The sequence below is a fragment of the Mercenaria mercenaria genome, chromosome 12 (assembly GCF_021730395.1).
Source record: "Mercenaria mercenaria strain notata chromosome 12, MADL_Memer_1, whole genome shotgun sequence".
Lineage (NCBI taxonomy): Eukaryota > Metazoa > Mollusca > Bivalvia > Venerida > Veneridae > Mercenaria > Mercenaria mercenaria.
The window spans coordinates 27,165,277-27,188,349 of record NC_069372.1 but is presented as its reverse complement, the minus strand read 5'-3'; the positions used below and the strand labels follow the sequence as shown (position 1 = coordinate 27,188,349).

The window sequence follows — 23,073 nt, the reverse complement described above, 5'->3', positions numbered from 1 at the left end:
ACCTGTTAAAATGTATTTTACCCTTATATAGCATTGTATTTGAATACGTAAGGTCTATAGCCTAAGTGCAAATCCTGTAGTCCTGTTCAGTTACAATGAATCGCATGTTATCGTCCTTTAATTGACTAATAATTAAACACAGTCATGAAGAAAATCAATTAATTTTTGTTAACCTGATGGTTGTTTTTTCTTCTCTTAATGTTTTGTAATTAGCTTTTTTGTTTCCAGTTGCGCTTACCGGGAAGCAGAAGCATGTACTTACTTCCTATGAACAGACTCAATCGAACCTGGGGTCTTTTGTTCTTATTTCAAATGATTTCCTTGCGGAATCTATTTACAAAGCTGAAGTACCAACAACAGATTTTGAAATGGGAAACAGTATTGAAAGAATAAATAATTACCTAGGTTTCTGCAGCCAAGAATTTCAAACTTCAAACACGAAACATTAGAACCAAGGAAAGGTCTCGGGTATATTCTGAGGTACTTCGCAAGAAATGGATCGTTAAAAATGAATGTTTGTGGTTCTCCTAATTTGCGTGAACTGTCGTAGGTATACATCTGAAAATACATTTATTTCGATATACTTAATTAGCATATTGTATATATGTATATAAACAATATATTGCATATAACTAATACAACAATATTGTTAAGAAAATTATATAGTAGGAAAGTTGTTTGTGTCGGAAATATACATTTTGCCTTATATGTTGTTTTCGCTTGGCCTTCTTTTCGAATGTACCATACATTTTTTCAAAGTCTTTTTCATACATTTTATAGGTATTAATTAAAAAATAAGTCTTAATCTGAAAACTGTAGACTTTTTGTTTACATATGTAATTTTATGATTGCATTATTACCCTGGTCCTTTGTAATTTTTGCAAATCAAAACCATAGCTGATATGAAATGAAAATGACCCCATAGCAACCATCTCCCTCTTGTAAGTATTATTGTATAGTAAATCGACGAGTTTATACCAGTTTATCAAAATAATACCATCAACTGACGTCATGTGGACAAAATCAACCTGGAATTGATAAATCAATCAACGAATTTATATCTGAAACATTGAATGTAATCAATTTATCTAAAAAAAATACAAACAACTGCTTGAAAAGAAAGAAACGCTCGTATAAATTTAGATATATATTTATTACAAATAAAGAACGAAAAGCAAATCAACTACTAGTACATGTATGTGTGTCGGTATATGCAAAATTATCCAAAGACAAGAATATTTTGTCATCAATTGATGATTTTGTTCACAACAACCAAACTAAGGAGTTTTCCAGTCAAGACTAGACAAGCTATTCTAAAAGTTAAAGCTAAAAATTATTTATTCATACAACAGAAACAGACCTCTACCTCTGTTCATATGAAAGCTTAAACCTGTAATTTATCATTAAAGTCATTTAATGTATGTATAATATATTTGTATAATGGTATCTACCTATATTTTCATAGTAATGTTTGGTTAATATAAAGGGAAGGATTTTATTGCTGATTATGATTCTTAATCGTTTGAACGTTTGAGATATTTTCTTTCAATAGCTTTTGAGCATGTTTAGTGGTGTCCGGTAATATCGCGGGTTCCCTCGTATCGCGGTAATCTCCCTTTGCCGGAATTTCTTCGCCGAGCAGCACTTACAGTGACTTACATTTGTAAACCGGTACCACGGGATTTTGTTTATAAACATTTTTTTTTTGCAAAATTCCATCGTAAATGTTAAGTATTACTTAGTTTTATCGCAACCATTCAATATCTCAAAAACGCATTTTATTTAAATTAAACTAACTCCACAACCAGGACAGCTTCAGAAAGTTCGTCTGATGCATTGTTTTTATGAATGAAATTATTGCGGTCACATGATGACGCAAGTAGGCGTGTCACGCAGCTGTCAAAATCAAATACCGCGATATTTGAGAACTACGGGATTGTTAAAGTAGGTCAAATATAGCTGACATTTTATTGTGTTTTTACACATTCTCCACTGGCAGAGAAAGAAATATAATTTGCAAGTTATAACAGACAGTTGGTCTAAAGTTTTAATACAGCAAACAAGCTAAAGATCAGACTTTATTGATATATTATTTATGTTCCGACCGTTAGTACCGCGATACGAGGGAACTCCATCTTACACGTACGAAAGGAGTTTTTTCATATTTATGGTTTTAAGACAATAAACGTATAATAATACATTTGATGAATAGAAACTATTAAGTTACATTGTAAGCCCATGCCAATTAACAAATTAGCCTAGAGAAACGAAACAGATTAGTAAATTATCATTATTTAAATGTGTATATTATTATTTAAAGTCACAATACTAAGATCAAAGTACAAATAACGATATAAAGTCTTGTACCTGTACGGGCAGTACTTAACATTAGAAATGGCTCTGCATTTAAATGAACATTCAGTACCCTCTGTCAGTAGCGATTACATAGTCATTCCAACCGTGAATGTTAACCAGATTACACAAGATAAAATGAACTTTATTTAGTGTGCGCAATTGCAATAATCAAAAGTTATCCATGACGATATATGTTCGCAATAAATTACAATAAACGATAAAAGGTAAGGGTAAATTTCCCTGAAACACAGAGCACACCAAAACATAACCATAGAACCATACATCGCAAAGTAGGCCTTATCCGGCATTATTCATGATAAAAAAATAGTTGAACAGCCAATTGGACCCGTAATAGAGTATCTCATTTGGAGATTAATCAATTCCTACCGTAAACCTACTTGCATGAAGTTTATCCGGGGCTTGGGGCTTAGGTTCAAGCCCTACTCGGACCAGTTGTTTTCCTTATATTCCTTTTTTTTCTAGTATTTTTTTTTTACTTTTTCAAGACTTACTTCAGAAAAAGTGTACAAGAGCGTTTTTGTTTTTCATTTCACTTGCTGTTCAAGGCGAATTTACTTGTGGAGTGGAGTTAGACATCTTGACAAATACTGAGTTTAAAGTGGTAAAAGTTCTGTATATTGGTAACTATCTATATTTTCATAATAATATTTTGTTAATGTAAAGGGCAGTTATTTTCTGTTTTGCCTTTACTCTTAAGATTACATTTTGTCGAAGAAATATCTGTAGGTTTTACTTTTGCCCCAAGGTTATTTTTGAATGAATCGACGAACGATATTTTAAACAGTCCCAAAGGACTCTACCATATTTATTCAATGTTGGAGTCATAATTCTGTCCCATTAAATCCGTTTACTTGAGGCACACAAAATGATACTGAAGTTTTGTGTTTTATAATTGTTTACCAATAATTTGATGTTTCTTCCATCACAATTAATGGTATGACGAACCCCCTTTATACGTTTTTGACAGTGGCCATCACTTTGAAATATGGCTCTAACTGAGCTTGAGGAAATACCATAAATTATACAAAATTTATAAACAAACGACATGGTAAAAGATGTTTAAAAATTGCAATACGGTGCAGAATACGGTCAACCTTTAGAATATAACAAGCAAATGACATTTTCAAACATTTCTATAAGGGGTCCAACACTTTAATCATATATTCTCTAATACAGGTGAATGATTCACGGTATAAAAGAAGTCCTAAATTTAAAATTAAAATTTATTTCTTTACCAAGAAATGACTTACATTATCTTTGAAACCTACGGAACTTAGCACATTTGTTCAGTGTTTATTATATAAAGTATAAAGTACCTGTATAAATGGTTCTGCATCTGTACTACCAGCGCACCAGCCGGATAACTGAGGGCGTGCATATTTTGGTTCGTAGAACGGTTGCCATGACGATGATGACAATTGAATGTCCCATATACCGAAATCCTGCATGCCCAATTCTTGTCTGCATGTTTTACTCTCTATGTCTGATATAAGCAAACGTACATTGATTACAATGTATACACATTATACAATATTCAATTGTAATTTACATTAATTCTAAGTTTTAAAACTTCTATGATTAACTTAATCCGCTTGGAGTCAAATGCTAATACTCACATACATATTCAATACATTCAGTAATCAACCACATAATTATCAATGAATACATTACTCAAACTTAAATTTAAATATTACATGAATTTTAAAATTATGTTAGGATACGGTCGAACATGTAACGTCAATATTAAGTATCAAAGATTGACCTAATTTTGTGATGTTACTTTAATATCATTGCAATATAGATATGAGTTTAATATATGAGTTTTTTTCAATTAAGTTTTAACATGAAATAGCATTAAAATGGTATTTCCAACTTCTGCGAAGGAATATTGTCAAACAGTCGTTCCTGTCTCCAAGCAAATGACGTAAAGATCGTAAAACCATGTGATCATAAAATGGCGAAATGTTTGGCAACTCTTGGTAATTAAAATGCTTGCAATTATCTAAAGGTTAATTGACATTTACGTCACACAGACATAATGAAAGTATTCTAGGTAATACATTTTGCAGAATGCAATTGGTCAATTTCTCTGAATCAAAATGCTGTCAAATAGTTTCATTGTTTACGTTTTAGCTGGCGCGAATCACAACATCATAAATTGAGGGTGAAGGAAAATAAGTTTTATGGCCTAGCTATGCTTGATTTTCAAGTTGAACCGGCAAACATATGACATGATTTATGGAATATACGGTCATTAATAGAAATTCTGTGACATTCGACTATATTTCATCATTTATTTCAAATGTCCAATATCTCATTGTATATCATTTAACTACAAAATTAATTGTATCATTTTATACGATACTTATGCTATATTTTTGTCGTAAAACGTCCTTAGATTTTTATCATTCAAAATTATTTTATCTGATTATAATTGCTAAGCAATTAAAAAGAAATACACACAGTCTTGAGCAATATAATATCTGCTATTTTAAGTAGAGGCAGTGACATTAGACAAATATGAAAATTAAACACATCTTTCGCAATTATTCCTATAAGAAATAAAAGGTATAAGTAATTCGCCCATCACCAACGCAGACCTGGTGCATGATGTATTCCAAACAGCCCCTTGGAATAAATGTTACATTTATAATTTATTACATTTTATGTAATGTCTTTTCTAAGAAACAGCTTGGTTTGTCCAACATGCGTGGCCAAGGCGGAAAGTAAGTCATAAATGGCCACTCCGCCAATTAAAATGGAACAAGGCCCAAAGTGTTTCAAAATGGCATGCTTGCAGAATAACTGAGAGGTCAACATGAATATATGTGAGCTGTTTTAGTACCAAAATTATTTATCTGCATTCACATAACGTGCAAACACAAACAGATGAGTGAATTTTTCAATATCAAAAGTCTCCATCCGATCTAGTCCGCCATCATTTTGATTTTGTTTTGTACTCCATGCTTCCAAAGGATTCTCTTTGATCTTTAAGTCATAAAATGTCCACTTTTTGTCTCAGTGTCATAAGACCTTCAGGTCCTTTGGGGTCAAGAAGTTCATACTTTCTGAGATAAGTCCTAGCTTTTATCTGTGCAAGAGGATATCAGTGATGCTACAAATGACATTATTTCTCACGAACAGACTTTGAGATATATATCCAGCTTATTCATATTGTACTTCTACTTATCATAAATGCTTTTATCATGATGAATTCAGCATCACTATAGAGTACTACTAACGATTAATTACCTGTATATTTAATTGCAGACGCAATTTCTTTTGAGATTTGCCCGAAGTAGCTATCGTTCTTGTATTTTTTCTCCATCGTGTAAACTAAGAAATTAAATAATCTCTATATTGTATCGTTAAGTTGTACGCTGCAGTATTAAAAAGACCGAAATTCGATCCAAAGTTCAATTCACATATAACTTTTTTTCTGTACTAACATGGAGACCAGTTTAACACTGTTTTCGAAAAAAGCTTTGGCAAAGTTATATAGCAGAGTTAAATGTCATACTTCATATCTAAAACAGTTCAACTTCAAATGCTTTATCCTGATAAAACACGATAGGTATTTTACGATGTCGTTAACAAAAACGGCGCTTGGGTTTTATTTAATAAAAGAAAACAACAGTATCGTAAATTATTCACATAAAAACAGAAAAGAAGAAAGCTTACCTTCTGTATAATTATACGATAAAATTGTTATATATATATTCGAAAAATCTAAACCACCACCTGCACTGACAGAATATGGTCTTGTTACCAGGGTTACAAATCTTCCATACTGAGGCCTAGTAAAATAAAACAATGCTGAATCATAATTGTATCATTATGACTCAGGAAAGAGAACTCGTTCAACTCAAATCACTTTTATACTCCATTTTAAAGTTGAATAGATCACCAGGATACAATGAAGCGATAGAGAAAATGTGAGTTAAGGGAAATATTCAAATTCAAATAGGTTTGCTTTCCTAAGCGTGAGATCCGCAAGTTCGCATTATTGATGTTGATAGATAGAAAGAAATTGTACGAAAGAGATCACTTCAATACGACAAAGTGCCTAGGAGTTAAGACAGGCGTGCTTATACTACAACAAATGAAACAAGTCTTATTAAAAATCCACATGATTCTACATCTGACGTTTATAATTATATCAGCACATTATAAAAGTTTCGATTGACATATTTTTGAAATTTTTATGAATATTTTGAAATACTTGTAAGCATGTTATTGTGATGCAGTTCTTGAAAAAGGTATAAAACTCAGGAACGAAATGCATGTAAAGACTTGAACAAAGAGGACAAAATTAAATGAAAGAAGAAAGATGTTATTAAGAAATATGGTAGGATAATAGAACTCGATTTCAGGTTAGAGAGGGTAGAGTTAAATGGCAGATTTGGAAGAGGAAGATGTGGTTAGGTAAATGTATATAAAACTTTTCGGCTGAAAAGTTGTTTGGCGGGGAACAAAAACTGTTTATGAAGCTGACTTTTTTATACCTGGGTCGATTCTTGAATTAGTATAATTAACCTTGTAAATAAATCTGTTGTCGTTTACAGAGGCTATACAATAACTGGTCATTTTGGGTGTTATTGACATTTCACAAGTTGTTTAGAGGTTTCGTGTACCGCGGTTTTATATGCTTCTTTGGGGAAGATGTATAGTTTAAAGAGGTTATTCTAATAAATGATTCCACATTACGACAGTCACTTTAAACAAAGTATTTTTAAGTGAAAACACTATCTACATACGGGAACAATTATACAGCTTCGACATAAAACTTATAAGTGTCTTATCAATATTGCGACGAGAAGGATTGAGACAAATCATTTGAAAAATATTCAGGTGAATGAAAAGATACAAAGCCGACATGAATCTGAGAATCAAATTCAAAGCCAAAAACAATAGATTTACTCACATGTGTACAAAGCCTTACCTGTTACACGCAAAAATATTGTCAATACCCCTGAATAGTGCTTCATTGTGATAACACAGTAACGCACCATCATTAAGAAAACTCCATCTTTCGTTTGCAACGAAAATATGTTTAAGATAAACTGAAATAAAATCAACAACAAGCTTTAAAATTGCTTTATTCATTCAGCAGAAATGAAAAGTATTAATCAACGAAATATTTCTCATTTTTAACGTTGGTAATATCATTTAGAAATAGCTCAAAATCATTTATTTCATCTCTGACTGTCACCATAGATTTAACGAAATATTACCTTCCACACGCTGCCTGTTAATACTCGAAACCATTATTGCTGATACTAAAACAGCTCTTCTTATATCAATGATAACCCAGTCTTCAACAGGTCCGCAGTCAGCATAGAATTCGGACCCTGTAAGATTTTGAAATTCATATGATTTATGTATGTCAAAGCGCACTGTAAACTAGGGTTCTTTGCAGACTGTGCTATTACAATTGGGACATTTTAACATAATGTAAACAGCCATATTCAGGTTTTATGGACTCACAGACAATAAATCGCCGTCTACCGATAAACCATCATTGAACTGGTATACAACAGTCCATGTAAAATTATTTGCGAAGCTGTAGAACTTAAGTATCTAAATGGAAACAGCTAAGTGTACCATGGATGTACTTCAGTTTTACACATTTTGAAGACATTTAGCAGTGTGTAATACTTATCAGGGCTTATCCGCTCCTGTTTGCTTTTGATGTACTAAGATCAATTTTATAACTATAGATGATGTGTTAAGTGAGATAAAGGCAAAATTCCGAAAATGAAAATATTTATTTAACTGTAAAGAAATTTAGACTAGTCTAGATAGCCGCGTGAATGAAATAGTACTTACTGTCAAACATGCCAGTATAGGGCCTTATGCTTAATTTTACAGTCGAAATATTTATCTAAGATAGGGATCGATAATGCCTCCCGTAGACGTAACCAGATCTTTGATAATTTGATAATTCGTATAATGATTTACCAAGTGGAGAAATGACAAAACTCCCAATCTATATTCGGTTTATAATCTGTTTATCAGACAACATCATATTACAGTAAAATGTAGTACAAGGTTATCGAAAGCCTTAATACATTTCTTGTAATAATCATCAATAATAAATCATTGTTTATTATTATTACTATTAATTTTATTATCATTATTATTATCATTATTATTAGTAGTAGTAGTAGTATTTAGATATGCATACGAGGCATAAATTTCTATCAATTATTTTCAATTACATTTTGTGACAAATGAAATATTTTAGAAGACGAAAACAATAAGAAATGTCTAGAATATTTACTTGGAAAAGTACCTACTTGGTGTGGCAGAGCACACAGATCGAAGAGCCAACTTTGACGTCATATTGTCTCTAATTAAGTATTAAATTATTTCAATAAGAATATTGGAATAAAAAAAATCAAGTAATTCTTGTTATTGTTATCCAATTACTACGATTTTGTATTTAACCACTCGTCCTAACGCCCGCATGGCGTAATGCCAACATTTCTGACCTCTAGACCGTGCTAAATCTGACAATTAACTATGCGAATGCATTGACTGATTAATCGACACACCAGCTGGGAAGTTTAAACACCCATCCACTTCTGTTTCTTTTATTATAACGTCGACAAATTGGTACGCTGATCCAGGAAAACCATTTTCTTCTGAAATACAAAAATGAGTGCTTTTATGTAAGTGCTTATGTAATTTTTGTATAGACACTATTAAAAATTTAAATCACATATAGTTTATCACTTTCATCTTATTATTAAGTACATAGGATCTCAAAATTTTATCATTATAATAAGTCACTATGATAAGTCACTATCTGATTTGTCTTTTTAATCAATGCATTAGCAATAATACTTTATTTGTAAATTATTGAACATGCTTAGACGTTAGCTTTAAGGTATTAGATCACTAATAGAGAACCTCCTTTTTGGAATAAGGTCAGTAATTCGGTCGAAAATGTGCTTCCGTGGTGAAGTCGAAAGAAGTCCATAATAAATAGATCCTAATTTTCCCATTTTTTGCGCAAATTCGTGTAGAACGAGTGCTTTAATCACCATTTTTCACTACTAGAATATATTCTGCATGAAATGAGACGGTTTTCATGTTCATACACCCCAATGGCAAGTTTTGCAGATCGAAACCGGAAGTAGGTGTTTATTGCGCGGACGAGAGCAAATATGCGCCATTTTTAGGGTAGCAGACCACAACTGACTGGCATTTCACTAAGAACTACATAACCTCTTATTTTCTTTTCATTTTTTCGTTAATTTGTGATAGAATTTCCATGAAAAATAGGTGTAGGAAAAAGTGATGTTCTCTAAAGATACGTAAAGACGACCTGAAGTTGTCGTTTTTTATATGAAACAAAGAAGGATTTGAATTACTGACCTTTAACCTATAATAGCTGAAATAAGACTTTCTCGAAACACATCGAAATTAGTCTTAATAGTCAAAGATCGGTTGTATATGATATAAAAGCGTGTTTCCAATGCAAAATAATAGTGAAATTTGAAAAATTTTGAATTTTGACCATATTTTGAGTAGATGCGCCTATTCAACTGCGATTTCTGGGATTAAAAAGCCAATATTTTGTCTCCAGAATGTCAGAAAATGCACAAAATGCATCCTTCTGGGTCTTATTCATGACGGAATGAATGATATTTCAGAATCCAAGTGAAAAATAAAGCAAACGAGTGAATCTTTTACCAAAATATACAATAAAAGGACCATAGGGCCAAAATTTAGCCCAGTAAATTGGTAGGGGTGGCTTCTATTAAATGTCTATATTTCTCTAAAATCTTGAAAGTTCACAATGAAACTTGGCAATATGTTTGGTATTACATCCCTCTTGAAAATAGAAATGAAAATTGTGTGGTATTTGATAAGAAACATTTCTTATAGGAATAAGGTCAGTAATTCGGTCGAAAATGTGCTTCCGTGGTGTAGTCGAAAGAAGTCCATAATAAATAGATCCTAATTTTTCCATTTTTTGCGCAAATTCGTGTAGAACGAGTGCTTTAATCACCATTTTTCACTACTAGAATATATTCTGCATGAAATGAGACGGTTTTCATGTTCATTCACCCCACATGGCAAGTTTTGCAGATCGAAACCGGAAGTAGGTGTTTATTGCGCGGACGAGAGCAAATATGCGTTATTTTTAGGGTAGCAGACCACAACTGACTGGCATTTCACTAGGAACTATATAACCCCCTATTTTCTTTTCATTTTTTCGTTAATTTGTGATAGAATTTCCATGAAAAATAAGTGTAGGAAAAAGTGATGTTCTCTAAAGATACGTAAAGACGACCTAAAGTTTTCGCTTTTTATATGAAACAAAGAAGGATTTGAATTACTGACCTTTAACCTTTTGAAGAGTATTCAATTCCTACCATAAACCTACTTTCACTGCAATTCTTAGGTGGGCGTAGGTTCAAGCCCTACTGGGACCAATTTTTTCCCTCATTTTCCTTTTTTCTCGTAAGTTTTTACTTCATTCAAGACTTATTATTGATTTCTTGTACAGAAAATGGAAAAAAATAATCTTATAAGCAATTTCTTGGTGTTCAAAGTGAATTTACTACTTAAACAGAAGGGGTAGAGTTACACATCTTTAGAAATATTGAGTTACACGCGGTGAAAGTTATTTATTTTGTTTTCACTCTTCGATTATTTATTGTGGAAGAAATTTAGGTAGGTTTTACGTCTGCCCTAAGGTTTAAGCAAAATCCAAAACAGTAACACAGCATTCGACCTTAGTTTTTCAATGTTGAAGTATGAATTTTGTCGCGTTAAATCCGTTTACTTGAGGCACCATAGAAAAAAATGATATTGACATTTTTATTTTGTGTTTTATAATTGTTTACCAAAAGTTTGATGTTCTTTTTATTAAAATTAATGGTAAAATGAGTTCTGTGCAAACGTTTTGGATAGTGGCTATCACTTTGAAAACTGTCTCTACCATAGCCTGAGGAGATATCATAAGTTATACAAAATCTATAAAAAACGGCACGGTAAAAGTTGTTTAAAAATCGCAAAATAGTACAAAACACGGTTACCTTTCAGAATATACCAAGCAAAGACCATTTTGTAAACATTACTATTAGTGATCTAATACCTTAGCAGCAATACAAAGGGAACAATGTGATATTTTAAACTTTTCGTGGCCACGAAATATAAACAGAAGAAACGAAAATACAGATTTATCTAGTGGCAAGGAGGTAAATAAAGAAGAAAATGCAGTACAGAAAACAGATTAAATATCTCGTGGAGACTCTTATTCAGACATTTGTCAAACGTAATTGTAATCGAAAGATCTATATTAGAAAGAAAGAAACTATTTGTTATGTTATACCCATGCATTTGACACAGAATCCTCATGTAGATCATGTATTGGTATAACCTTTAGGGCCTAAATGCCAAGTTTTGTTATGATATATCAAAAGAATGGCTGCACAATGTAAGGCGAAAAACATATAATAAGTTATATGAAATATGTTATCTCTGTTACCAGTTTACTATCCCGTCAGAAAAATACAAAAAGAAAGTTTTGTTGCACCTAAGAGGTTACCGCGATGTATGAATATGATTGAAACGAAAATATTACTGACCAAGGAAAGTGTTGATCTCCTGGTAAAATATGAGTTCTATTATCTAGAATAAGTATTGACTTATGTTAGGCGGAGCATTTAATTGATTTTGTTTGGAATTTTATTGTAATGGTATTCATAAATAAGTAAAGTAACTGAAATTAAGTCAACTATTGCGTAAGATGTAAGTTTTGCCTACAAATAGCAATGAAGGAGTTGGGTTATTTCAAAACATGCTTGTTAAAATTTGTGATATAAAGAATTTCTTACAAAATTCAAACTGTCACTTGCATTACTTTTTTCACGTTTTTACAGTTTTGTTTATCACCAATAATAACAATAATAACATTAAAAACAGCCGACAATAACTTGCAATTTTAACACTAACTGGCTCAAATGTATTTTACGTTACTGATACTATTTCCAACAGATATTAAATAATTAAATGCATTAAAACAAGACATTATGATAACTAATATTGTAAGTTGTTAAGGTGATACATGAAGCATTTTTCAATGACCGATGTTGAAAATAAAAATATTTCGTCCATTATGACTTTTATGATATGTTTTATTTAACAAATAATCTGTGACAGGAAAGGCCGTACCGGCGACAGTAACCATCAGAACAAATCAACACCCTTTACAATATTTACAAATTTATTTACAAAAAATGATTATTAACAATGAATAGATATGAAAAGAAAAAAAACTGATTATAAGAAAGAAAAAAAAAAGAAAGTTCAGTATCTCTAGATACAAAAGTTCTTATAGTCCATTCTAATCTAACGTGACACAGGTCTTTAATGTAATTGTGAACTTTAAGTAGCACAAACAAAACATAGCTTTTAAATTCAGTCCCTTTAAACCGTGAATACGTTGATTCCGTGTTGGCTCCCTATGGTGGTAGGTGATTGCATCCCTGAGCTGACTTCAGAGGATAACAAAAATCATCGTCTTTGCGGTTTACGGCACAACCATGGGACGTAAGCTCTGCGCTGGGAATATCACATCCAGGCGAGTGAAGACAAGTGAACCTCGGGCATTGTACTTCCGGGTTATGACATCACCAGGAAAAATCGTCTGGCGGAAGAAGCTAAAATATATAACATATGGTAAGCACCATAGCAAAACAAATAAGTCAGGGCATAAAACTGCTCCTTTGGGTACACCATACCTCCGTAGGCTCCCATAAATAATACGTGCTACTTATACAAAATATATGTGCTACTAAGTTCAGACGTCACATGATTAAAATACGTCACTTATTACTTCCAACAAAGTACTTTATAAATATCATGTTACAATTTTCAGTACAAATTTTACATCTTATATAAATGAAACATTTTAGATTCCTCTTTCCAAATAATTTACAAAAGTCTGAAAAATTTAATAAATCATCCTGACATACCGAAACTAGCCAAAATCATATGCCGAAAAGTAAATGTTACAGAATTCTGTAGAATGAACAAAAATTTACCAAATAAAAATCGTAATGCAAAAATCATACAAAAATCTAACAAATAAATTTCTTACCTCGATCGAGCATAAATTTCTAGCAAGAAAATAATTCAGACATAGATTCGTCTATAAAGTCGTAAGGTGGTGTGCGCAAGGCATATCTAGTCCAGTCTATTTAAAGGATAATGTCCCGCCAAATACTAAATTTCATGGGATTCACGGGTAAGCCGTGAGCTATGACTATTGTCATTTTCACGGGATTCACGATATAGCCGGGAAATCTAACTACTTTGGCGCGAATTTAAATTGACAATTTGAGGCCCATTATAGTGGTTTTGGGGATAAAAACATAAATTACTGAAGTTTATAAAATATCAACTTTCTTATTACTGAACAGAATTTAATGAAATTTACATGGAAATTTAAGTTATGAAATACAGAAAAACATGAGAGGTATTTCATGCGTGAAATCTGACATTTACCTCAATAACTCAAAAATTTACAAAAAGATGATGCAATACCTGCATTTACAATACAGATAAAATAAGGCCCGTATGTCAATTTGTGACACACGTCCCCCCTTAAAAAGAAAATTCATAATTTTCTTAATTGAAAGCAAAATGACATACTGAAAATAGCAAACACAAAAAGAAAACACACACTGTCACTATCTGTACACCATATAATATAGCCACCTGTCTACACTCTACTCAAATAATCTGCGCCTACATTTTCTCTACCAGGAATTGCTCTAATACTGATCCTATATGGCTGTAATGCCAATGCCCATCTCATCAGCCTGGAATTGCTAAGTTTCGCTTTATTCAAATAAGTGAGCGGCTGATGATCTGTCTCTAATACAAAGTCTTTACCGAACAAATACCGGTGAAACTTAGCTACTGCCCATACTATCGCTAAACACTCCTTCTCTATCACTGAGTACTTTTGCTCCCTAAGTAGCAATTTTCTACTAGCATACGCTACAGGTAATTTCTCTCCATCACTTTCCTGAAGCAATACTGAGCCTAAACCTAAATCTGAAGCATCTACTCTCAATATAAAAGTCTGATCTAAATCTGGCAACTTCAAAATAGGCGGACCCATTAAGCTAGCCTTCAAAGTCTGGAAAGCCTTTTCTTGACTTTCACCCCACTCTACAAGATTTGGCTGACCCTTTTTCGTCAAATCTGTGAGTGGAACTGCAATGGCTGCAAAATTTGGGATAAACTTTCTGTAAAATCCAACTACACCTAAGAATGACCGTATTGCCTTCTTGGTTTTCGGTCTTTCGGCATCCTGTATAGCCTGTACCTTATTTGGAACTGGTTCAAGGGTCTGAACATCTCCTATCATGTGCCCTAAACATTCTAACTTCTGAAAACCTATAAAACACTTAGTCGGTTTTGCTGTTAACTTAGCCTCTCTTAGTCTGGTTAACAACTCAGTAAGGGCTACTACATGTTCTGGCCATGTGATTGTATACACCAGGATATCATCTATGAAGCTATCTGAGTGCCCTAGGTCCTTCAAAACCTTCCGCATCAGTCTACAAAACGTTGCTGGTGCGTTAACTAATCCAAAGGGCATCTTACGGAACTGGAACAAACCTTTCGGGGTTTCAAAAGCAGTCATGGGTTTTGCCTTTTCAGACAAAGGAACCTGCCAGTAACCTTTGCTCAAGTCTAGTTTAGAAAAATATCTATACTTAGATAGCTTTGAAAACATTTCCTCCATGTTTGGCATAGGTTCAGCATCGAAAACCGTCAGTTTGTTGACCTGACGAAAATCTATACAGAACCTTATACTGTTATCTTTTTTCCTTATGAGGACGATAGGGGAGGAAAATGGAGCATTTGATGGTTCGATTACTCCCAACTCCAACATTTTATCTACTTCCTCTTTTACTACTGGCTGTGAATGAAAAGGAATGGGATAACCCTTTACTCTTATCGGATCTGTAGTTGACAACTGAATATCATGTTCAACTAAGTTAGTATTTCCAGAATATCTGTCAGTACATCTGAGAAATTTTCTAACAAATCTACTACTTCCTGTTTACATGCTACTGGTAACTCCGGATTTATCTCTACATCTTTGTACGTTTCTGTACCCTGCTTTATAGGACACAAAACTATATCCTTTTCTACTCTACTCGAAAACTCATCACTACTTTCATTCGGATCTAATCTGTCATAATCTCTCTGATCTTCCTCTACAATAGCTGCTCCAACCTTACTTAAAATACCCTTATCTGGTATAGACTTACTATCATCCTTCCTTTCACAGTACTGTTTGAGCATGTTTGCATGAAACGTTTTCAACTTTCCGTCTACATCTATCCTGTAATCTAGTCTATTTACTACCTCTACTACTACGTAAGGACCCTTCCAATGTAACAACAACTTATTATGTTTCGTAGGTAACAATACAAGTACCTTACTACCTGCCTTAAACCTCCTATCTCTAGCCTTCCTATTGTAATACTTCTTGTATCTAGCACTACTTTTTGCTAACTGTTGCTGAGCTATCTTACACGTATCCTCCAACTTTTCTTGCAAATCCATAACATACTGGTAAGTGGTTTTAACCTCATCATTCTCCGTCTTACCAGCCCATAACTCTCTTAGCACAGTTATGGGTCCACGGATTGTTCTGCCGTAAAGTAACTCAAAGGGAGAAAATCCCAAACTTTCTTGCGGAACTTCACGGTAAGCAAACAACATAGCATTCAAATACCTATCCCAATCTCTAGGTCTCTCACTACACATACGCTTCAACATTTGCTTCAAACTACCGTTAAACTTCTCTACTAAACCGTTACACATAGGGTGATACGGTGTTGTAGTTAACTGCCTTAATGACAATAACCTACTAACTTCTGCCATAAGGTCTGACGTAAACTGCGATCCACAATCGGTAAGCATTTCCTCTGGCACTCCTAATCTACTGTACATATCTACTAATGCCTCTGCTACTCTCTCAGTTTCAATACTAGGTAGTGCTATAGCTTCTGGATATCTAGTAGCATAATCTACCATAGTCAAAATGTACCTGTTTTTCCTATCAGTTATAGGTTCGATCGGACCAACGATATCGACAGCAACTCTCTTAAACGGAGTATCAATCAAAGGCATTTTTCCTAACGGAACTTTTACTTACTCTACCCTTAGCTATAGTACGTTGACAATACTACATGACTGACAGAACCTCCTAACCTCTGCCATTACTCCTGGCCAGTAAAATTCGCCTAATACCCTATCACTAGTTTTCCTTATACCTAAATGGCCTGACAGTAACGAATCATGTGCAACTTTCATCACAGTTTCTCTAAGACATTTAGGTACAATCAACTGTCTACTTTTGTCTAAATTCTGGGCGGTATACTCTCTATATAACAATCTATTCCTAATCTCAAACCTAACTGAACCTTTACCTCTACACTGCTTAATCGTACCTTCCTCAGCCTTCTTTCTACACAAATCTAACGTGCTATCTTTCTGTTGCTTATCTAAGAATTCCTCTCTAGATACATCTAAAATCTGAGACGGAACTTTAAGCTTTACTTGCTTCTTAACTTTGGCTTGCGCCCTAGTTTCTACTGCTGACGCTAAGCTACTAAACTGAGGTTCTACAGCTCCCTCTACATTACCAATTATAACATCATTGGTAGGATTATCTACAACCAACGCCTCTACTGTACCCTTGAAATACGGACAATCAATATCTATTCTAGCTACATCTAGCCTATGTTCACTCCCATCTATGTACTTACATCTACGGGTTTTCTCTAAAAACTGACTTGCTTCTACTAAGTCCCGTTTCACTATCACACATGTACAACCTGTATCCCGCATAGCGATTACATCCCTACCATTACAAGTACCGGGTTTTGTAGGACATGTACTTACACTAAGCATACCTAACTCCTCAACATCACTTAGTTCTATAATACTATTTCCACTCTCTGACCTACTTGACTTACTCCTATCTCTATCTCTATTTCTTCCTCTACCTCTACTCCTAGATCGGTCACGGCCTCTACCTCTATTTCTACTTTCCTTACTATTTCTATTCTCCCCTTTACTACTTTCCTGCTCTACCTCTAACTCTGCTGCTGCATTAGCACTGTTACCGCCGTACTTTCCATCCTACAGTAATATGAACTATGCCCTATTCGACCACACTTATAACACTTCAGTACACCAAAGGGTTGAAAACCTCTACCTCTATTAGCAACATTGCTACTACCTCTATTACTAGTGCCTACATTACGACTACTAGGATACTGTCTCTGAGGTATTTCATATGGTTTATAGCTCCGGTCCTTATTGGTTCGATTCACGACATACTTGGGACCTCCTCGAGTCTTTGCAAACAAATCTGCATCTTCTGCTACATCCTTAGCTTTAACTAACTTCTTACTACTCAAATTCTGGTATAGTTCTCTATTACATACATCTAAAAATTGGTCCCTAAGAATAAAATCTAACAATCCTTCGTACGTTTTATCTACCTTACTCAATCTAAGCCAACCATCTAAATATCTACTTATTCTGGCTAGAAACATCACAAAGGTCTCATTATCCCGAGGCCTCTCAGTTCTAAACTTTTTCTTATAGCCATCGTCAGTGAGTTCGAACTGACGTAGCAAAGCGGCTTTCAGTTTATCATAATCCTTCCTATCTTCCAACGGAAGCCTATCAAAAACCTCTCTTGCCGTACCCTTTAGAAGGAACGGTAAGTTAAGTGACCATATCTCTTTATCCCAATCCTGCGCAACAGCGTACGTTTCGTACACATTCAAGTACGCATCCATGGAATCAATTTTCTCATCAAAGGGAGACATCTTAACCTTTACCTTTTTCTTACTCATCTTTTCTAAGTCTGTCTTAAACTTATGCTCTGTTTCTAATTTCCTACTTTCTGCTTCCTCCTTTTCTGTTTCTAACTTCCTAGCTAACATTAACTTCTCCTTTTCCATTTCTAACTTATCTAGTTCTAACTTACGTTCTAACTCTAACTTTTCCTTCTCAGCCTCTAAGCTACTACGTCGTTCATATTCTATCTTTTCCTTCTGCAACCTAACTTCTAACTCTAATCTTTCCCTATCTCTTTCTCTCTCTGCTTCTAACCTATCTTTCTCTGCTTCTAATCTACTATGTCTTTCCTCACGTTCCCTAGCCTGCTCTTCCTTAACAAAGTTACGTAACTCCTCTCCTTCATAACCTAACTCTTTTCCTACCTTCGTTAGCTCTACTACACTAGTCATGATTACACTACGTTAACACTATATAACACTACAGTACAACAGCTACTATAACAACCTGAGACACTAAATAAACAATCGTGAGGGAATACTAGACTACACTAGTTTACACTAAGGCTCTACAGTTACCACTGAAGCCAAAACAAAATACTATACTCTACGTATATACTACACAAAACGTCCTCACTAAAATAAAACACTAAGTTGCGCAACAGTACTATGTGTCAATCAAGGTTGCATAGGCAACAATCAACAAAGTACAGTGACAGTAGGCTGTAACAATACCTTAGCCTTATCAAATATCAATCAACTGTAACTAGTGTTAACACTTTAGTGTAACAAATAAAACAAATATAAATCAGATAAGATAAAGTATAGGTATAACACAACTGTGTAGCACTAAAACTTAAAAGTAGGTAAAAGTATATGCAAGTAAACAAGCTTGCTAACACACACAAATAAAAAAAAATAATACTGTATCTGTTATGTATACAGCACACTAACACCTAATAGGATCACTGGGAGAAGTAGGGCGACGCACAATTAAGAGTGAGTAGGATAACTCTCCTTGTCAAGGGCGGTCACTCTCAGCACAGATATATGGTGGCTTAATCATAGAGTGACACAAAATAAACCCAAAAGAAAAATAAAAGGAACGAACTCACCCCAGAATCCAAGTGTCGTATGCAACTGTCTATCAGTCTGTGACCACTAAAGCTGGTTAGCTGAAGCAATGGATCTGTCTTGTCTTGTCTGAGGTAAGACGTCACTCTGAAAAATGAATAAAACTATTATATGTGTAACAATAAAACAAAACAAGAGGAATCTTTACAAATTATTGCTGCAGTTAAATGGGTGTTAATAATGTTCGAATAGCTACTGTGTCTGGTCGACCAATCCCACTTCTGACACCATTGTGACAGGAAAGGCCGTACCGGCGACAGTAACCATCAGAACAAATCAACACCCTTTACAATATTTACAAATTTATTTACAAAAGATGATTATTAACAATGAATAGATATGAAAAGAAAAAAAAACTGATTATAAGAAAGAAAAAAAAAGAAAGTTCAGTATCTCTAGATACAAAAGTTCTTATAGTCCATTCTAATCTAACGTGACACAGGTCTTTAATGTAATTGTGAACTTTAAGTAGCACAAACAAAACATAGCTTTTAAATTCAGTCCCTTTAAACCGTGAATACGTTGATTCCGTGTTGGCTCCCTATGGTGGTAGGTGATTGCATCCCTGAGCTGACTTCAGAGGATAACAAAAATCATCGTCTTTGCGGTTTACGGCACAACCATGGGACGTAAGCTCTGCGCTGGGAATATCACATCCAGGCGAGTGAAGACAAGTGAACCTCGGGCATTGTACTTCCGGGTTATGACATCACCCGGAAAAATCGTCTGGCGGAAGAAGCTAAAATATATAACATATGGTAAGCACCATAGCAAAACAAATAAGTCAGGGCATAAAACTGCTCCTTTGGGTACACCATACCTCCGTAGGCTCCCATAAATAATACGTGCTACTTATACAAAATATATGTGCTACTAAGTTCAGACGTCACATGATTAAAATACGTCACTTATTACTTCCATATTACAAAGATTACTTACTTAAAAGACTAAAGTTAAAGTATGAAAAAGATATGAAAAGTTTATGATGAAACATTATAGATACGGACATGATAAACTGCAGCTATTATTTACAACTACAAATTAACAAAATTCAATATAAATCAAACGTTATATGATAGTTGGCATCCATATAATATCTAATGCCATACACTACAACGGACATTAATTAGATGTGCTATAGACTGTCACACAATTTCATATTACAATAATATATACATGGTACTAGACTTGCCATATAAATTTATACATAACAATACAATGCAGTAATGGCGTTCCATAATAACGAAATGTTTGACATAAGTTTTTGAAACAAAGTACTTTATAAATATCATGTTACAATTTTCAGTACAAATTTTACATCTTATATAAATGAAACATTTTAGATTCCTCTTTCCAAATAATTTACAAAAGTCTGAAAAATTTAATAAATCATCCTGACATACCGAACTAGCCAAAATCATATGCCGAAAAATAAATGTTACAGAATTCTGTAGAATGAACAAAAATTTACCAAATAAAAATCGTAATGCAAAAATCATACAAAATCTAACAAATAAATTTCTTACCTCGATCGAGCATAAATTCTAGCAAGAAAATAATTCAGACATAGATTCGTCTATAAAGTCGTAAGGTGGTGTGCGCAAGGCATATCTAGTCCAGTCTATTTAAAGGATAATGTCCCGCCAAATACTAAATTTCATGGGATTCACGGCAAAGCCATGAGCTATGACTATTGTCATTTTCACGGGATTCACGATATAGCCGGGAAATCTAACTACTTTGGCGCGAATTTAAATTGACAATTTGAGGCCCATTATAGTGGTTTTGGGGATAAAAACATAAATTACTGAAGTTTATAAAATATCAACTTTCTTATTACTGAACAGAATTTAATGAAATTTACATGGAAATTTAAGTTATGAAATACAGAAAAACATGAGAGGTATTTCATGCGTGAAATCTGACATTTACCTCAATAACTCAAAAATTTACAAAAAGATGATGCAATACCTGCATTTACAATACAGATAAAATAAGGCCCGTATGTCAATTTGTGACATAATCAAGGCCTTCGAGTTGTTTATCGTCTGATTTACTACGGTTCAGAGTTCAGATGCGTAGGAATTGAACCACGAGGGCGTTAGCCCGAGTGGTTAAATACTGAAGCATCTGAACGATGAACCGTGGTAAATTAGACGATAAATAACAAGAAGGCATTGATTGTTTTCATTCTGACATGGTCATTGATATATTTTAATAGATATTATACTGGACTTCGTTTACGCGAGGAGTAATGTATCGGACGTCATGCGGCAATATGACGTCATAATTGACGTCATAATGCTCTCTTACCGGTCCGCGCGTCAACCGTTGTTTATCGCAGAATATATAGAGCTTGATTTTCTTCTTTGCTTAACTGGAAATCAAATCGAGCCATGTTAGAATCTGATATAATACAATCCATATTTCTCGTTTACGTTACCAAAATTAAAAGTGTTGCAACATAAACAATCGTCTGCACAAAATCAATATTTAATAAATTAAATTAAAATAATATTTATTTCGTTTAACATCATCAGTATATTATGTTTACAGGAAATAATTAGAATTCAATGATTGTGTAGATCTTGAATATGTTGAACGGCTTATATATTAAAATAAACAAATAATCAATTGTACTACGTTACAAAACTCACATTTTTACACGAAAAAAAAAATAAATTGTTTCTTTCAAATCTTTGGAGTGGGGATGTGGAGTTCGGGTTTAAAAGTCAAAATTTAAATTTCATGACAAAACGTACCCGAATCATTCTGTCTGTAACTGAAACTGTTTCAAATTAATAAGATTTAAGACAGCTCCATTAAATCACCAAACACAACTTGCTCAACAGATATACAACTGAATAAGTATTTAATATTCAGGCGTGAATTTGGTTTAAGTTTAATGGAGGGAACTCATACACAATATGGAAGAACTCATGAAATTGACAGAGGAAGGAGTATGATTTTAAATTAGTTGGGTTTAATGCCGTTGTTCAACAGTATTTTAGTCATGTAACGGCGGGCAATTAATCTACCCAGAGTTCCTGGATTCTATACCATCACAAACCTGTTCTCTGCAAGTAACTGCTAACTTCCCAAACATGAATCAGAAGTGGAGGACGAATGATTTCAGATACAAGGTCTTTATCAAATTGTCACGGAGAACATACTGCCATATCGATGATCGAGCTCATGACCACGCGATCCATAAATCGGCGCTCTCCTTTTGAGCTAGGTGGTCGAGTAAAAATGCAATGCGTATAGGCTTGCGCGCGTGCGTGCGTGCGTGTGTGTGTGAGCTGAGGATACAGCGAAGCCGTATAGACTTGTATTAAAAGATGATATAGGAGGGAAAATGACAAAAATATTTTTCGCTGGAAAGTACCTTGTTTAAATGCCTATTTCAGATGGTCATTTTCGTAAAGTATAATATAGTCAAGTAGGTTACTGGGAGGTAAATATGAATTTATGCTAAAAGACTTTTTTACTGAAAGCAAACTGTGTATTTTTCTAAATTTCAAATATGGTTTTCAAAGAAAACAACAACGTTACAATGAAAATTTCAAAAGAAATAACACAATTAACAATGAAAATTGTGAACATTCCTAAATTCCGACTGGTAAATTACAGATGCTAACTGACTAGAGTCATAATGGTGTTTGATAAAAGCGTAATGTTTGCTGTAATTGATTTAGTCTTT

The 23,073-nt window shown here is 33.8% G+C and overlaps 3 protein-coding genes across 3 annotated transcripts; all 3 read right to left on the bottom strand.

Moving 5' to 3' along the window:
• Positions 1-241: 241 nt before the first annotated feature.
• On the bottom strand, positions 242-5,957 carry LOC128547112 (probable carboxypeptidase X1). Its single transcript, XM_053518837.1, has 4 exons — positions 5,629-5,957; positions 3,693-3,859; positions 861-1,028; positions 242-558 (listed from the first exon to the last, which is right to left on the bottom strand). The coding sequence occupies exons 1-4, from the start codon at positions 5,702-5,704 to the stop codon at positions 331-333; spliced, it is 639 nt and encodes a 212-aa protein (XP_053374812.1). The 5' UTR covers positions 5,705-5,957; the 3' UTR covers positions 242-330.
• Positions 5,958-7,314: 1,357 nt separating this feature from the next.
• On the bottom strand, positions 7,315-9,589 carry LOC123533201 (uncharacterized). The gene is made up of 4 exons (XM_053520494.1): positions 9,574-9,589; positions 8,934-9,023; positions 7,611-7,727; positions 7,315-7,439 (listed from the first exon to the last, which is right to left on the bottom strand). Exons 1-4 carry the CDS (start codon positions 9,587-9,589, stop codon positions 7,315-7,317), a joined length of 348 nt encoding a protein of 115 aa, XP_053376469.1.
• Positions 9,590-17,522: 7,933 nt separating this feature from the next.
• LOC128547293 (calponin homology domain-containing protein DDB_G0272472-like) lies at positions 17,523-19,002 on the bottom strand. Its single transcript, XM_053519524.1, has 2 exons — positions 18,553-19,002; positions 17,523-18,519 (listed from the first exon to the last, which is right to left on the bottom strand). The coding sequence occupies exons 1-2, from the start codon at positions 18,687-18,689 to the stop codon at positions 17,523-17,525; spliced, it is 1,134 nt and encodes a 377-aa protein (XP_053375499.1). The 5' UTR covers positions 18,690-19,002.
• Positions 19,003-23,073: the final 4,071 nt, after the last annotated feature.

Excerpts from the sequence above, each read along its gene's own strand:
- LOC128547112 (XM_053518837.1), bottom strand. The coding sequence starts at position 5,704 with ATGGAGAAAAAATACAAGAACGATAGCTACTTCGGGCAAATCTCAAAA. Across the intron at positions 3,860-5,628 it reads GTCTGCAATTAAATATACAG|ACATAGAGAGTAAAACATGC; the intron begins GTAATTAATCGT and ends TGCTTATATCAG. Across the intron at positions 559-860 it reads AAAAATTACAAAGGACCAGG|ATGTATACCTACGACAGTTC; the intron begins GTAATAATGCAA and ends ATGTATTTTCAG.
- LOC123533201 (XM_053520494.1), bottom strand. Across the intron at positions 7,728-8,933 it reads GTGTTTAAACTTCCCAGCTG|GGTCCGAATTCTATGCTGAC; the intron begins GTGTGTCGATTA and ends AAAATCTTACAG. Across the intron at positions 7,440-7,610 it reads TAACAGGCAGCGTGTGGAAG|TTTATCTTAAACATATTTTC; the intron begins GTAATATTTCGT and ends ATTTTATTTCAG.
- LOC128547293 (XM_053519524.1), bottom strand. The coding sequence starts at position 18,689 with ATGACTAGTGTAGTAGAGCTAACGAAGGTAGGAAAAGAGTTAGGTTAT. Across the intron at positions 18,520-18,552 it reads TTAGAAGCAGAGAAAGATAG|ATTAGAGTTAGAAGTTAGGT; the intron begins GTTAGAAGCAGA and ends AGATAGGGAAAG.